This window comes from Symphodus melops, assembly GCF_947650265.1.
Source record: "Symphodus melops genome assembly, chromosome: 16".
NCBI classification, from domain to species: domain Eukaryota; kingdom Metazoa; phylum Chordata; class Actinopteri; order Labriformes; family Labridae; genus Symphodus; species Symphodus melops.
In genome coordinates this window covers 23,740,185-23,755,184 of record NC_136706.1, presented here as the reverse complement: position 1 = coordinate 23,755,184, position 15,000 = coordinate 23,740,185, and the positions used below count along the sequence as shown (strand labels likewise).

At 47.7% G+C, this 15,000-nt stretch overlaps 2 protein-coding genes across 4 annotated transcripts in view; both read right to left on the bottom strand.

The window, feature by feature from the left end:
- The window catches only part of mvb12ba (multivesicular body subunit 12Ba), a 9,878-nt gene extending 4,378 nt beyond the window's left edge, over nucleotides 1–5,500 (bottom strand). The window contains exons 1-6 of one of the 2 annotated variants that reach the window (XM_079364771.1): nucleotides 5,098–5,500; nucleotides 1,835–1,957; nucleotides 1,379–1,486; nucleotides 1,197–1,293; nucleotides 984–1,113; nucleotides 306–449 (exon numbers count right to left, since the gene is read on the bottom strand). In XM_079364771.1, the coding sequence (XP_079220897.1) occupies nucleotides 306–449; nucleotides 984–1,113; nucleotides 1,197–1,293; nucleotides 1,379–1,486; nucleotides 1,835–1,945 (590 nt within the window). In that variant the 5' untranslated portion in view covers nucleotides 1,946–1,957; nucleotides 5,098–5,500. Of the gene's footprint in view, nucleotides 1–305; nucleotides 450–983; nucleotides 1,114–1,196; nucleotides 1,294–1,378; nucleotides 1,487–1,834; nucleotides 1,958–4,976; nucleotides 5,072–5,097 lie in introns of those variants that run through there. The other variant, XM_079364770.1, reaches the window with a different exon arrangement.
- A 4,589-nt stretch (nucleotides 5,501–10,089) lies between these two features.
- Nucleotides 10,090–15,000, bottom strand: part of LOC306837343 (pre-B-cell leukemia transcription factor 3-like) — a 9,417-nt gene continuing 4,506 nt past the window's right edge. Inside the window, exons 4-10 of one of the 2 annotated variants that reach the window (XM_079364989.1) lie at nucleotides 14,877–15,000; nucleotides 14,654–14,789; nucleotides 14,393–14,422; nucleotides 13,023–13,152; nucleotides 12,832–12,959; nucleotides 12,241–12,327; nucleotides 10,090–10,422 (exon numbers count right to left, since the gene is read on the bottom strand). The exon at nucleotides 14,877–15,000 is cut by the window's right edge and continues 67 nt beyond it. In XM_079364989.1, coding sequence (XP_079221115.1) covers nucleotides 10,330–10,422; nucleotides 12,241–12,327; nucleotides 12,832–12,959; nucleotides 13,023–13,152; nucleotides 14,393–14,422; nucleotides 14,654–14,789; nucleotides 14,877–15,000 — 728 coding nt within the window. In that variant the 3' untranslated portion in view covers nucleotides 10,090–10,329. The remainder of the gene's footprint in view (nucleotides 10,423–12,240; nucleotides 12,328–12,831; nucleotides 12,960–13,022; nucleotides 13,153–14,392; nucleotides 14,423–14,653; nucleotides 14,790–14,876) is intronic. The other variant, XM_079364990.1, reaches the window with a different exon arrangement.

Here is a 15,000-nt window from a genome sequence, read left to right as displayed (position 1 = left end):
CATTAAGAACATTCTTTTATTCTCTATAAAAAGTGACATCAGACACTCCGTCCTCTCTGTCATCTAAACTTAGATCTGTTTCCTCCCCCTGAGGAAGAGCTGTTCAAGGACAGAGGACTTCCTCTTTCCTCGCTCAGCACAGAGTCCGACCTGTGTGTGTGTGTGTGTGTGTGTGTGTGTGTGTGTGTGTGTGTGTGTGTGTGTGTGTGTGTGTGTGTGTGTGTGTGTGTGTGTGTGTGTGTGTGTGTGTGTGTGTGTGTGTGTGTGTGTGTACACAGGAGAACATGTGATCAGGTTGGACATACTTGGGCATGGGAGCAGCAGGGACCGGGTTGGAGCTGGAGCTGGAGTTCACGTTCTGGATGTTGTTGGAGGAGGGTGTGTGTGACGAGTCCTGGGCCCGAGGAACGTTCCCCATCCGGTACCAGATCCCCATGTTGTTCAGCTCCCTGTCAGGCAGCACAGGGGGGGGGGGGGGGGGGGGTCATGACCTCTCAGCCCGCAATGAGACTCAAACAGAACTGTTCTTACAGGACCAGCTCTTCAGCTTCCACACACACAGACAGACGTTAAACCAACCAATCAGCTTGCTTTATGTTCAGGTCTGCACGTCTGACCTCAGCAGGGGGTCAATCTGTGTATGACGGGATGTTTTTGTTCTTTTCTATAAAGAGTAGAATTCCACATTGACTCATTTAAATGCATCAGCAGAGTCGAGCTGCTTTCTCACAGGACGTTACGTTATGACGCTCCCTCCTTTATTTCCTCCTCACTTTGTCTCCTTATTTCTTTACATCATTGTCTCCCACTTAATAAAGACTATTTCATACTCCTCGACCCTTTTTCTATTTCCTCCAGGCATCACTGATTATGTTCCTACTCGTCGAGTCTCTGGAGGGAGCTGGACCTGTTAAACGCGAGCTGGTTAACCTTCGTGTTTGTCTCGGCTCATCATGAGACGTGGCGTCTCCGGGCACGCTCACCCTATGAAGGTGTACTGAGGCGGCGCCTGTTTGGAGCGTCCCAGGATGCGGATGTCACAGATGGCGGCTTCTGTGGAGTCCCGGGGAATAAACTTGATGCAGAGTCGTCTCTTCCTGAACGCCTGCTCCTCTGCGGGACAGAAACACAAAGAGCGTCATGACGAGGTGCGGCGTTAGCTGCAGACATGAAGTGTCCTCGTCCTCAAGACTCACGAGTGTCCACGGTCTCCTGGATGGGGATGAAGCCGACGGGCAGAGTGTCCTTGATGTCGATCAGCTTCATGTCCACGAGGACGTTTCCCAGATGGCTCTGCAGAGAAACAGGAAACAGGAAACGGATCATTCACGTGTCTCGTCTGTCTGACAGAAGAGCGCGGCGAGGGGAGCGTGCGTACGTTTTCTTTAGAGAAGACCCGCGTGAAGCACAGGTAGCGGGTCACTTTGGATTTGAAGAGGCCGTCTTTCCAAAGGTCGGCGTCCAGACCGTCTGTCGTCGTCGACACCTGGAGGAAGAGCACAACGCCAAACGTTTTTCAACCGTCCGAGAACGAAGAGACGTCTTTCCTGTCTTTGTCTTCACTGTTACAGAAAATACAAACTGACATCTTTGAAGACGGCCTGAACTAAAACTCTGAGCGGACACAAATCTCTATAAATGTCCGGTGTCCTCCTGAGCCTGAAGGATCACCTGCCGTTGACCTTTGACCCCTGCAGCAGCAGCTTATCCCCCAGCATGCGTCTCAACCCTCCTGCAGCTCATAGACATGATAACGGCTTCATGGAGATCAATCAGCTTCATGCACGAGCTGGACCGTCCATCATGTGATCAGCTGTGTGTTTGAACGCCTCACCACATCGTATCCGGTGGGCGCTCGGTTCCTGGAGGCCACCACTCCCACTCCGGTGATGGGGTCCATGGGCATCTCAGGCAGAGCTTCAGAGAGGTCTCGAACCTCTGGCATCTTCGTACAGATCTGAAACAGAGAGAGCGTCTTCAGAGGACGACGATGTTTCTACACACATCCTCTCACACATTAAACCCCGCCCCCTTCCCCCCCCCTTCTTCCCTCCCAGGAAACACAATGACTGAAAATCTTTTTTTCCTTAAAAAAAGTTCTGAAGAGAAAACAGACGTAGCAGGTGGACAAAGAGGAAAACGTTCCCACAGTGAACTGTTAAACTCTCAGCATTCCCTCTGCATGACATCACAATCAAAACAGAGCACTCCCCACACACACACACACACACACACACTCTGTGGACCTGTGCCAGAGTTTCGATGTGAGGATTAGCCGACTCGCCTTGTTTTAACGGATTCCAAGCAGAGCGTGTTTACAGTGAACTAAAGAAGCAGGACGCTTTCTGTCTGCTCGCATGTTTGTGACTGAAGGCTGCACTGCATGCAGCCGGCTGTGTCTCTGCAGCCGGCTGTGTCTCTGCAGCCGGCTGTGTCTCTGCAGCCGGCTGTGTCTCTGCAGCCGGCTGTGTCTCTGCAGCAGGCTGTGTCTCTGCAGCCGGCTGTGTCTCTGCAGCCGGCTGTGTCTCTGCAGCCGGCTGTGTCTCTGCAGCCGGCTGTGTCTCTGCAGCAGGCTGTGTGTCTCTGCAGCCGGCTGTGTCTCTGCAGCCGGCTGTGTCTCTGCAGCAGGCTGTGTGTCTGCAGCCGGCTGTGTCTCTGCAGCAGCATATTAAACAGCAGTAAGAAGAGTGAGGGGGATTTACACAGAGAGCCTCTTCAAGCTGCCCCGGACAACAGAGGCCTCCTGCTCAGCGTCTCCATGAAAACCAGCCGTCCTTTCAGAGACGCTGCACAAAGACAGAGAGAAGAAAGGCCTGACTGACTCCACACTGATGTCCCTCTGTGTGTGTGTGTGTGTGTGTGTGTGTGTGTGTGTGTGTGTGTGTGTGTGTGTGTGTGTGTGTGATCTGAGACACTGGCCTGCTGGTATCACTTCCACATCCTCACAGCAAACAGACCGAAGCTTTGTGTGAACGACGGATGTCCACGATTGGTCGACTGAACTCAGATACGCGTCAGAAAACAAAAACAAGAGAAGAAGAACTGAAGGTGATGAATCCAGATCGTCACGTTTAGACGTGTTTATCACTTCAGTCTGAAATCGAAGCAGTAAACAAACAAATCGAGGACCCTGAAACACGTCGCAGGGAGGTGACGCCACGTTTGACCTCTGACCTTTTGATGGTATCAAGAGAAAAACACTCATAATGCTTCCAGGCTCACTCAGCATTAAAGTGTGCCGTCTGAAAAAGAGGAAACTGGGTGTGTGCTGTGTTACAGATTTAGCCGTGGTGAAAGGGGGCGGAGTCTGATCTGGAGTCTGCAAGACCTGTTCTATCTTTAGAGCTGCAAACAAATCCTGTTTAAAACAACCGACTCATCAAGGCGAGTTTTAATCCACCGCCACCGATCGACGCTGGATTAATAATCCATGTTCAGGAAACGTCTGAGACGCAGCGTCTCTCTGCCTGCCGTGTCTGATCGTCTCTGAGCAGACGATAACTTCTCTGACGTTCAAACGTGACGTGATGATGATGAAGGGAGGACTGAAGCCGTCGTCTGCAGATAACGACATCACGCAGCATCTCCGCACGTGGAGAAGTGAAGCAGACGTTATCAAACGGGACGGTGAAACTCCTCCCCCTCCTCGTCCTACGAGTTATCCTACCTCTCAAAATCCATGAGCCTAGCGTCTCAGTGTGACGACGTCCTAACCTGTTAAAGCGTCCACGCCGTCCTGGATTTGAAATCCTTGTTCAAACAGCAGGAACACAGAGCGGGCGTCTCCAGTCGTGACAGGTGAATGTTGTTCTGTTCAAACACGACGCAGCTCTAACAGGCCACACCGCTTTGTCTCGCTGTGTTTGACGTCGGCTAATCACGAAGGAGGGGAAGTGACGCCCCCCCCCCCCTCCCTCCCTCTGTCAACACAGCTGGGAAGGAAGAACAGCAGGGAGGTCAACGATAACGTCCAACCGTGATGCGTCTGCAGACTTATTAAAGCCTCAAAGTGTGCAGCTGAGTTTGTTCTTTCTGCGTCTTTGTTAAACACGGAAACCTCAAAGATTTCAAACTCTTAACAAACCTTTTGAAATGCTTTAGTTTGTGGTTGGACTGTTTTAATCCATGAACAACCTGACATGTATCAGGACACTTTGTGGTGTGTATCTTATATTCCCTTTGTTTTATTTCTTGTTTGTCCACATTTTTAATCCCACACTATTTTATTTTTTATTTCTAATTACTGTCTCCTTATTTATCTTTTATGTTCTCTCATCTTGAGAGCATTAAGTAACCCTGTTTTTAAAAGTGTCCAATAAATAAACTGTATTATTATGTTGTCTTTACTTCGGCTGGTTATTTAACCAAGAAAAAATAAAACACATCGAAAAAAAATGTTTTTCCCAACACTTGAGCCAGAGGAAAACATCACTAATTTATAACAACAATTGTTGAATAAAAGTTTAATTTTAAGTTTTAATTTGCTACAGTATAAGCCGAATTTACTGCAACACATTGATTCTTAAATTAAGCCACACGTTGTTCTGAATACAGTTAGTATTTCTGATTAAAATGTAAAATAGCAAAATTAAAACTTGAACAAATGGAGTTCTGCATGTTGCAGGGACGACAGATCTGAAGATTTCGACGGCTAGAAAATCCTCTTAAATGTTTATTTAACTCAACAACAGAAACACTAATCTAATTTTATTTAAATAATTTTGTTATGTTTATACTACATTTATGATTAAATTCTCATGCTAGCTTGCTAAACCGAGCCCTTGTTTGTCAAGTGTAACTGATAGAGAGCTAACAGGCTAACCAGCTAACAGGCTAACCAGCTAACATGCTAGCTGAGATGTAACCAAACACCAGCTACGACAGACGGAAAACGTTATCACACTATCAGGCTTTCACACGCATGTTTTCATCTCCTGTTGGTGAAATAGAAACCCTCTGACTGTATCAAAGCTCACCATTGATGTAATATTTCCTCGTATGAGATTTAAAAAATCATCTTTTCATGCCTCAGTGTCGCTTGAGGACACCGTTGCTAATGCTAGTTAGCTAACTAGCTTAGCTGACCAGTCCTCTTACCAGTGAAGTGAACAGCTTGATCCGAGCAGCGCGTCGTGTTGTTTTCTCTTCTCTCACGCCTGCATGCTCCTTCTCACAGCTCGGTGCACACTCGCATGTTTCAGGAAACTGTAACAACTGATGGAGCAATCCGACACACAAGCTGCTGCTTTGTTTGTGTTTGCATGGTGTTGGTTCGGCTAGCAGTGCGAGCAGCAGGGTGCCAATCAGAGGAGGAGGAGGAGGAGGAGGAGGAGGATGGGGGGGGGATCTGTCTACACTCCCCCCTGCTGCAACACAAGCTCAAGACTGCAGGAGCAAACTGTGATTTTAATGTTTAAGCTACATGGCAAATATGTGTATTCAATACAAGAGTGTTATCTTGCAACAAAAACCTGAATTAAAGAGGACATATTGTCCCCCTCTTTACAAACAGCGCCCCCATGTGGTCTAAATGAATCATCTGTGTTTCTGTGTTTTGGTCCAAATATAACATGAATCAAGCAGCAGAGGAGGTTTGTGACTCTGTAGACATCAGCTCTCTCAGAACGCTCTGTTTTGGTGTGTGTCTCTTTAAATGTAATAAGCCCCGCCCCCTGAGATCTCCCAGAAGACATCACTCCTCTGTAAAGAGAATAAAAATGGCGGACCTTCTCCAAAGTTTATCTCTCGTCTGCAGGTGGAGTCCATGGGACCAGGGGAGAGGATTTTATCACCAGAATCCAACTTGTGATGTCACAAACTGAGAACATCACGCACCCTCCGCTCAACCTCTGCTGGACTGCTAACCATCCCCACACCACGCCTCAGTACCATGGGTGCCCGAGCCTTCAGCTGCTCGGCACCCAGACTTTGGAACTCCCCCCCCCCCCCCACATACGACAGTCAGAGTCCATCTCCACCTTTAAATCCCAACTCAAAACCCACCTGTTTAAACTGGTATACTCACTGTAACTGTTCACTTCACACTACACCTGTCTTTTGTTTGTTTTTATGTTTGGTTTTAACCTAATGTATTGCTTTTATCCACTGTAAGGTGACCTTGGGTGGCTTGAAAGGCGCCATTAAATAAAATGTATTATTATTATTATTATTAACATTTGAAACGGTGTGAGACTTAAGCAGATCATAAAACAAATGATTGGATGGATTTATTTCACATTTTGTGGGTTGATAGACCTTCAGGTTACCCAAATAAATTCAAATAAAGTCATTTTTAATAATGTGTCCCCTTTAATGTTGCACATCTGCCTGAAAGTTTGAAGCCCGATGTTAAAACATGCTTCACCTTTTAAGATGCTACATGGGTAAAATAGCGGAACAGATATATAGATGTATGATAGATAAGGTTCACACTGTGTGTCACACTGTGTGTCAGTTCCTCCCTCAGCCACAAGAGGCTGCAGATGTTCTGTTGACAGTCACTAAAAGGCCTCCTCTTCTCTAATGTTAGAACTGAATCCATCAGACAGCCGGGCCTCATTCAGAGTGTTGAAGTCAGTTTACTGAAAATCACTTTTAAAATAAACAAAATGAAGGTCAGAGCTCTTCAGCATGTAATCACAGTAATGCTTTTAGATTTAATAACACCCTGGATATCTTTATAGAGCCTTTGTACAGATGTTGAGATGAACATGTTGTTTCAGAAGTTTTTTCTGCGAGTCAAATAAACATCTCCTTTATTGTTTTAAAGCTGAGTCTGAAGCCCAGTCTTCACTCATGATACTTCTCTACAGGTAGCTTCATGGAAGCACCAAAAACTTATTTTGAGCCTTTTTTCTGCCAATATTTGGAATTTGAATATGAAATTATGAGTTTATGTACTTTATTAATCCCTGAGGGGAATTATGTTCTTTGTTCTGTTCTTTTAGAGACATGCTTCTCTTACACACACACACATGCACATGGGGGGTGGTTAAGGTTGGGGGGGAGGGGGGGGGCTACCCAGGGGGTGCATCAGAGCTGTTGGAGGTTCAGTGTTTTACTCAAGGGCACCTCGGCAGTGCTCTCCTCTCCAGCTACAAGAACAACTTCCATATTATGATCTGCATCCGCCTCTCTGGTTCCCAACGGACTGAGCTGCTGCTGCCGCCCATATAAGGTAGTTAATGTTTTTCAGACGCATTTGAAACATATTGCACACTGTTTTACTCACTGTTTTACTCACTGTTATGCATCAGTGACAAAGCAGATAAAGAAAGAATTAGGTCTGTAAAATATTTGAATAGATTTAGTTTGTATGAATGTTGGCGCCCCCGTGTGGACAGTTTGTAATGTGAAATCCTCATTCAAGTTCAGAGCCTGTTTTTCCAAACATCCTGAGTGAAGCAGTGAGTAACCATGAACACTTTGAGATTAGTATCAGTGTGATAATTTATAAGTATGCAGCCGACAAGATGTTTGAAATCACAGCAGCTTCTTCATCAGCAGGGAAAATGAAATGTCCTGATTCAAAGAGAATTTTGTCACGAGGAGCGACTGTTAGTACTCAGGAGGCTTCATGAATACGGCCCCTGATAATCCAGATTTGGTAGTCCTGAAAAGCCAGAATCTGGAGCAGGGTGGTTTTATCCAGATTAAAACAACGGGTCCTGAGTTTAGGGGTTAAAAGACTGCGGATCATAAGAGTATAAACCAGAATGGAGAGATATTTACCTGCTATTACTCAGACTGATTGCTTTGTTTCATTTCATTTTGTCAGTGAGGTGAGGTGCGTGTGTGTGTGTGTGTGGGGGGGGGGGGGGGGGGGCTGACCCCGCCTGATCCTGACACTCACAGAGACGTATTCAGCAGAAGAGAATAACCCCGACGTCTCAAACAGAGATCCAATCTGTGAGCGGCTGACAGAGGACAGCACAGACCTCTCTGTTATTACCATGTGTCAGGGAGCATTAGGGGAGCAGGGAGAGGACGAGGAGGAGGAGGAGGGAGGGGGGGGGGGTGGGGGGTGGGGGGGTTGTGGTCACATCTGCAGCCACCAGAAACCTCCTCCATCCACTCCAGAGCTGATACGATCGGCCCCTCACGAGGTTTGGATGTGACGGTCTGATGATCCAGTCTTCCACCCATCCTCTTTGGTTTTGTTAAATCATAAAGTGACACACGCAGAAATGCTCTTCACAGCAACGTCTTCATCTTCCTCCATGCTGGGGAGGTCATGTGGGGTAACAATAAAACCCCAACCCCAGAGCAGGACAGACAGTAATCACATTCATGGAGCAGCTGCAGCTGGTGACTGATCGACCCCACATGACACCTTGATTATCCCCACCTTTACCTCAGGGACCTGGACCTGGATCCAGACTAAAGGATGCTGGGAGGAGGCCAGATGCAGAGAGATGTTTCAGGACGCCGGATGAAATGTAGCTGTTTAGCTAATTCTGGCGTATTAACAAAGGACAATCTCGCACCCCTCTGTATCATCATTGTGTAATCCTGACATCCCTCTCGCCCTCCTCCTCCTCGTGGCCTCATCCGGCCTCCTCAGGGACTCAGCATCATCTGAAGATGCTTCTCTCCACTCGCTCGTCACATGACCCGAGGCAGCCAAGTGGTTTGTGATCGGTCAGCTCTCCTCTTCATCCTCCTTCTCCCAGCGCTGACTCACTGCCGCTTTTTTTTTTTTCACTTGACGGTTCAGATCTCGGACAGTGTGGTCACTGCTGGGCACACGCAGACGTGAACAGAGGAGGCACCGTGCCAGTTTGCACTAGCAGCTGCGTCTCTCTGCTGAACTTCATCGTCCTGACGCTGCAGCAGAGATCTCATCCTGCTGACAGAGAATCATGTTGCTTTCTGCCACAGGCAAACTTTGTGAGATTACAGCGAGCCAGTCAGCGGTCGTTAGAGGAAAAGTCACACGGAGAGGATCTCAGAGTCCTCAAACACAAGAGGGACAAAATTCTGCTTCAGTTTTATCGCAGCGTCTTTCTTCTCGAGTCGACTGAAACCTGCAAACCACGAGGAAAACAGTGAAATGTTTATCACGACCTGAATCATCCACAGACCCTCGTGTGTTTTGGTTTATTTCAGCTTGATGGGAAAAAGGTTTAAGAACACATTCGAGGAGTTTGCATGATGAACATCTCATTTGATTTCTTCTCTATCAAACATCACTCAGGTCAGACGACTTCCTGCAAAGCATGAGACAACGCTGACACCGCTAACGATACAGGGCTAACGATACAGGGCTAACGAGACAGGGCTAACGATACAGGGCTAACGAGACAGGGCTAACAATACAGGGCTAACAATGCAGGGCTAACAATACAGGGCTAACGAGACAGGGCTAACAATACAGGGCTAACAATACAGGGCGAATGAGACAGGGCTAACGATACAGGGCTAACGATACAGGGCGAATGAGACAGGGCTAACGAGACAGGGCTAACGATACGTCTCAGTGTGTTTTGAATAATATCTGCAGGGATGACCACTCTGCTTCTCGCTCGCTCTCTCTCTTTTTCTCTTCATCCGTCCTCTCCTTCTGAACCTCAGCCGTCGTATCAAACAGCAGAGGTGTGCTAACATGGCTGCTGTGTAGCTGAAGATGTACGCACTTCTCACCAGGTGACCTCGGCCCGCTGTTAAAGATACATAGTGCTGAAAACGCTCTGTGGACACGAGAGAGAGAGACGGCAGTCTTCATGTTTAAGGTGGAAAAGTAACATGTTGCTGCTTAAGGCGGATCTTAAGGTGAGTCCAAATGTTCAATGTGACATATGCATCGAGGACTGTAAAGTTCTCAATGAGACAGAATCATTCAGTCAGACAGCAAACGTTTGTGATGGTTTGAAATGTTTATTGCTCGAGTAGAACACAGTTTGAGTTTGAGCATCTCGACTCGTCACTCCCTGACTTCGATGGAAGGAAGAGTTAATATCCTAAACCGTCCAGTCGGAGCCTACATCAGGATGTTGGTGGGATAAAAGGAAAAAAAAGGTTCAGCTTTTCAAATAAAGTCTGAAAATAATCGTGTGGTTATGTATTAAAGACGCTCAAAAGACGTTACAGCAGTTTGAATAACAGCCTTGGAGAAGCTTAATTAAATGAAACTTGTTGTTTTGGTTCGTCTTTCTGAACGTAAAAAACATTTTTCTTGTCATCTTAGATTTAACAACATCAACAACATCCTTTTTTTTTTTTAAATGTCAGTCCAAAGATCAGTATCATATCAAAGCTTGTCCAGTCGTTCTGCAGGCGTTTGGTTGGTCAGTTCGAAAAGGTCGAAGGTTTTATGGTCCACACTCGAGGTCAGTTTGAGGTGTCAGATTGTGCACTGGTTGGCTCTTCACTCAGCGAGGTCACTGACGGAGGTCTCAGAGCATCGTGCCAGCCAACGTTCACCTGGAGGAGTGAAATAAAGCTCATTATTACCATGTTAGCTGTCCACCACCCTGAGCACAGATCTGTCCTAAGCTGCTCAATGTTCCTTTGAGTTCATACCCTACACCCTACACCCTACACCTTCCACCCTACTCCCTACCCTCTACACCCTACTCCCTACCCTCTACACCCTACTCCCTATCCTATACACCCTACCCTCTACACCCTACTCCCTACCCTCTACACCCTACTCCCTACCCTATACACCCTACCCTCTACACCCTACTCCCTACCCTGTACACTCTACTCCCAACCCTCTACACCCTACTCCCTACCCTCTACACCCTACTCCCTACCCTCTACACCCTACTCCCTACCCTCTACACCCTACACCCTACACTCTACACCCTACTCCCTACCCTCTACACCCTACTCCCTACCCCCTACACCCTACACTCTACACCCTACTCCCTACCCTCTACACCCTACTCCCTACCCTCTACACCCTACACCCTACACTCTACACCCTACTCCCTACCCTCTACACCCTACTCCCTACCCTCTACACCCTACACCCTACCCTCTACACCCTACTCCCTATCCTATACACCCTACCCTCTACACCCTACTCCCTACCCTCTACACCCTACTCCCTACCCTCTACACCCTACTCCCTACCCTATACACCCTACCCTCTACACCCTACTCCCTACCCTGTACACTCTACTCCCAACCCTCTACACCCTACTCCCTACCCTCTACACCCTACTCCCTACCCTCTACACCCTACTCCCTACCCTCTACACCCTACACCCTACACTCTACACCCTACTCCCTACCCTCTACACCCTACTCCCTACCCTCTACACCCTACTCCCTACCCTCTACACCCTACACCCTACACTCTTAACCTTACATTCTACACCCTAATCCCTACATCCCTACATCCTACACTCCACACCCTACACTCTACACCCTACACTCTACCCTCTACACCCTACTCCCTACCCTCTACACCCTACTCCCTACCCTCTACACCCTACTCCCTACCCTATACACCCTACCCTCTACACCCTACTCCCTACCCTGTACACTCTACTCCCAACCCTCTACACCCTACTCCCTACCCTCTACACCCTACTCCCTACACTCTTAACCTTACATTCTACACCCTAATCCCTACATCCTACACTCCACACCCTACACTCTACACCCTACACTCTACACCCTACACTCTACACCCTACACCCTACACTCTACATGTTTTCAGTCATTCAGCCAGAAGTTGTGTGTGCAAAGTGCAGGGAAAGAAAACTTGAGTGTATGTGAAGTTGGTGTTCTTGGGTCTGGTCTGAGCCGGAGGAGAGACGAGCAGAAATGACACCTCGACGTCTCTGTGCATCAGATCTCTGCACGCTGTGTTTGTTGAATCTGTTTGCGTGTCGGCTCAGTAACTGTGTGATAAGAAATTAGGCTGAAAGGAGCAGTCGGGTTTATTCATGTGTCATCAACTCTGACATAACTGTAGTATCATTCACTGAACATTCAAGGTGAACAGGCCTTTTATTCACTGTGGTTGATGAGGACGAGGATGTGTGACCTTGGAGAACCTGGACCCATCAGGTGCAGTGTGTGGAGCGCACGATAACAACACGAGAAGCCATTCAAGAAAGGTGCGAGGGCCGAGACGTTATTCAGGTTACATAGACGTAAAGACGGAAATCACGTCTGCTTTTATTGATGTACAGGCCCGTCGAGTAGAATGAATATAACCACTATTTCACTATGATCGCCTTTGTTTCGGCACAGACATTCGTTGCTATGGTTACTTGTACTTACGTTAAGACCGTCAGAGCCGTACGAGGGTTGTCTGAGGCCAAGATCATTACACCCTGTCGGACTGATGGCATGGTGAATAGAGTCTGCCTGGAGAGAAAGCGAGATTTGTAGCCAACACTGAATTTAAACAAAAACATGCAGTTCCTCCAGTGTCCACTAGAGTCTGTCTCCTGCAGTGAGTCAGTCTCCATAGAGCTCTATGTTAAAATGTCCAACTTTACAGCTGCAGTTCCTCCAGTGTCCACTAGAGTCTGTCTCCTGCAGGGAGTCAGTCTCCATAGAGCTCTATGTTAAAATAAAACAGTTTGGGTCTTTAGAGCTTATTTCTGTACCTGTACAGGCTGAATGTTTCTACAACTCACAGTTATATATATTAAGACTTAAAGGGATGTATAAATAGGGGGCGTGGCCTCTTTGAATGACAGGTAGGAGCTGCTTGCTGTCTGCTAGTTATCACCTCAGCTAATTTAGCCCCTGACCTTTGACCTCCGAACCCAGTTTGTGCTTGTGCTAGTTCCTGTAAATATCAGACTAATGTTTTTATCCAGCAGGAAAAATGTTCATGTTAGAACGCACACACAAAGGTCGTACCCGTGACAGCACTCCTGCTCCCGCCTGATCACGGCAGTGAGCGAGCCCATGAGCCCTCGGGATGCTGGTGAACACGGTCCCTGAGTTTTTGAGCTTTAAAGACCCTGAGGAGAAGGACGTGAGAGGAGCTGGAGACACAGTGTTCAAAGATCTGAGAGACTTGAATACGAGTGATAACTTCTTTTTCCTACCTGAGGTTTTTGTGTCTGGAGAGAAGTCCGCAGACACCGCCGTCTTCGCCGCGTACAGATTCGCCTCCTCCTGAAACTTCCCGATGTTCTTCTTATATCTGATCCTCTTGTTTCCGAACCAGTTGGAAACCTGGAGAGCAAACAGAGAACGAGTGTTTTCTCATCACATATTTACCTCTGGGGTGTAAAAACACATGGAGGATTCTTTGTACTAAAATCAGGTCGAGTGTGTGCGAGTGTTTCAGGTCGAACACACACAGGGAGCAGCAGAGGACAGACGGTAACAACATACGACAGCTTAAAGTTCACTGGCCCCTGTGCATGTGTGTGTGTGTGTGTGTGTGTGTGTGTGCTGGGCTGTGACCTTTGTGTGTGTGCAGTGACATTTAATAAGCTGTTCTTCCTGATTTTACATTTCCTCCGCTGCCTTTCTGTGTTTTAGGGAACTGAACAGTTTCAGCTAATTATCACCAAACTCCTCGTTTCAGCTCCGGTGTCAGAGAGAGAATCGATCCTCTCACACACATTCACACGCTGCTGACGGAGGAACTTGGGGTTAAGCGTCTCGCCCAAGGACGCTCAGACTGGTGGCTCCAGGAGCTGGGGATCGAACCCTCGACCTTCAGACGACTCTCCCACTGAGCCACAGCTGGCCTAAAGACGGCCAGCACAACGTCGCTACAAAACAGCCTTACATTTCATGATTGACAGCTCTGTTGACAAATGCGGCGACGTGTTCACCGGATTATCAGAATGGAGGTCCGCTGCACGTCCCTCCTGTCTCCATGGCGATCTGTTACTTTTTACTGCATGTTTTATATTTAAGATCGTTTGTTTCCTGATCAGACACAAAGCTCGTTTGGAGAACGTCAACAACGCCCTTCCTGAAGGTTAAAGATTTCTAACTTGAGCGCTCGGAGCAGCCGCACAAAAAAGACGAAGCGCTCTGAGAAAAAAAGGTTTGGCGTTGCGTTTTTTTTTCTCCAGGTGTCTGCCGGCTGTGAACGCTCGCCGGTCATTGAAAACACCTTTAAAAACACGCTGGTGCTTCAAACCGACAAGAATCTGTTCTGCTGTGGACTGGACCCCCCTCAGCGACCTTTGACCTTTTATCAGGAAGTCAAACGTGTGTTTTTAAAGTCACAATACGTCACCGCCGCTTCATCCTGTTTGAGGAGAACGAGGCACGCTGTCCTTTTGTATACACTGTCTGTGAATCTGTGGTGCTGTCCGTGGTGCTGAAGTGTCTTTGGCCGTCGTCCCGAGGATAAACGAGTCTGATGGGTTATGAGAGTTATCTATGAGGAAGTCCCGGGGTCGTCGCTCCAAAAAACATGGAGGTGAGACGAGGAGTGAGAAAAGAGACGTACCTGAGACACCGTGATGCAGCTGCCTCCACCCTGAGGACAGAAACACACCTGTGAGTCCGACACTACGACAACGTAAAACAGCTGATCATCTTATATGGAACAGCTTAAAAAAAAAAAATGCAAATCTGCATTTTTATTTCCATCCTTCATATTTTGTATATAAATCCTTCTACTGTTAGTTTACACTGTGGCTCGGAGAGAAGCTGTACGTCCTGCACATGAAGCAGTGAGGAGGTGAGCAGAGACATGGTCTTTTCTCACCTGGGAAACGGAGATGCTGCACTTTTTAGCGAGCTCCTCTTTGGCCTCCTCCGTCGGGTACGGGTTGCTCAGGTGTGAGTAGAAATACTCGTTCAGGATCTCTGTGGCCTGCTTGCTAAAGTTTCTCCTTTTACGTCTGGGAGTCAAAAAGAGACGAGAAGGTTTAGAAGAGAAAGCTGCGTAATCGTCGACCTACGGTTTGAAGCGTCTGCTGCTCGCTCACCTGGCGTCGAGGAACCGCGAGCGCAGGATCATGACGGCCTCACAGGTGCTCTGTTTGAGCTGCACCTGGATGGAGCTGAACTTCCTGTGGATGATCTTCACCATGCGTTCGATCTCTCGCGGTG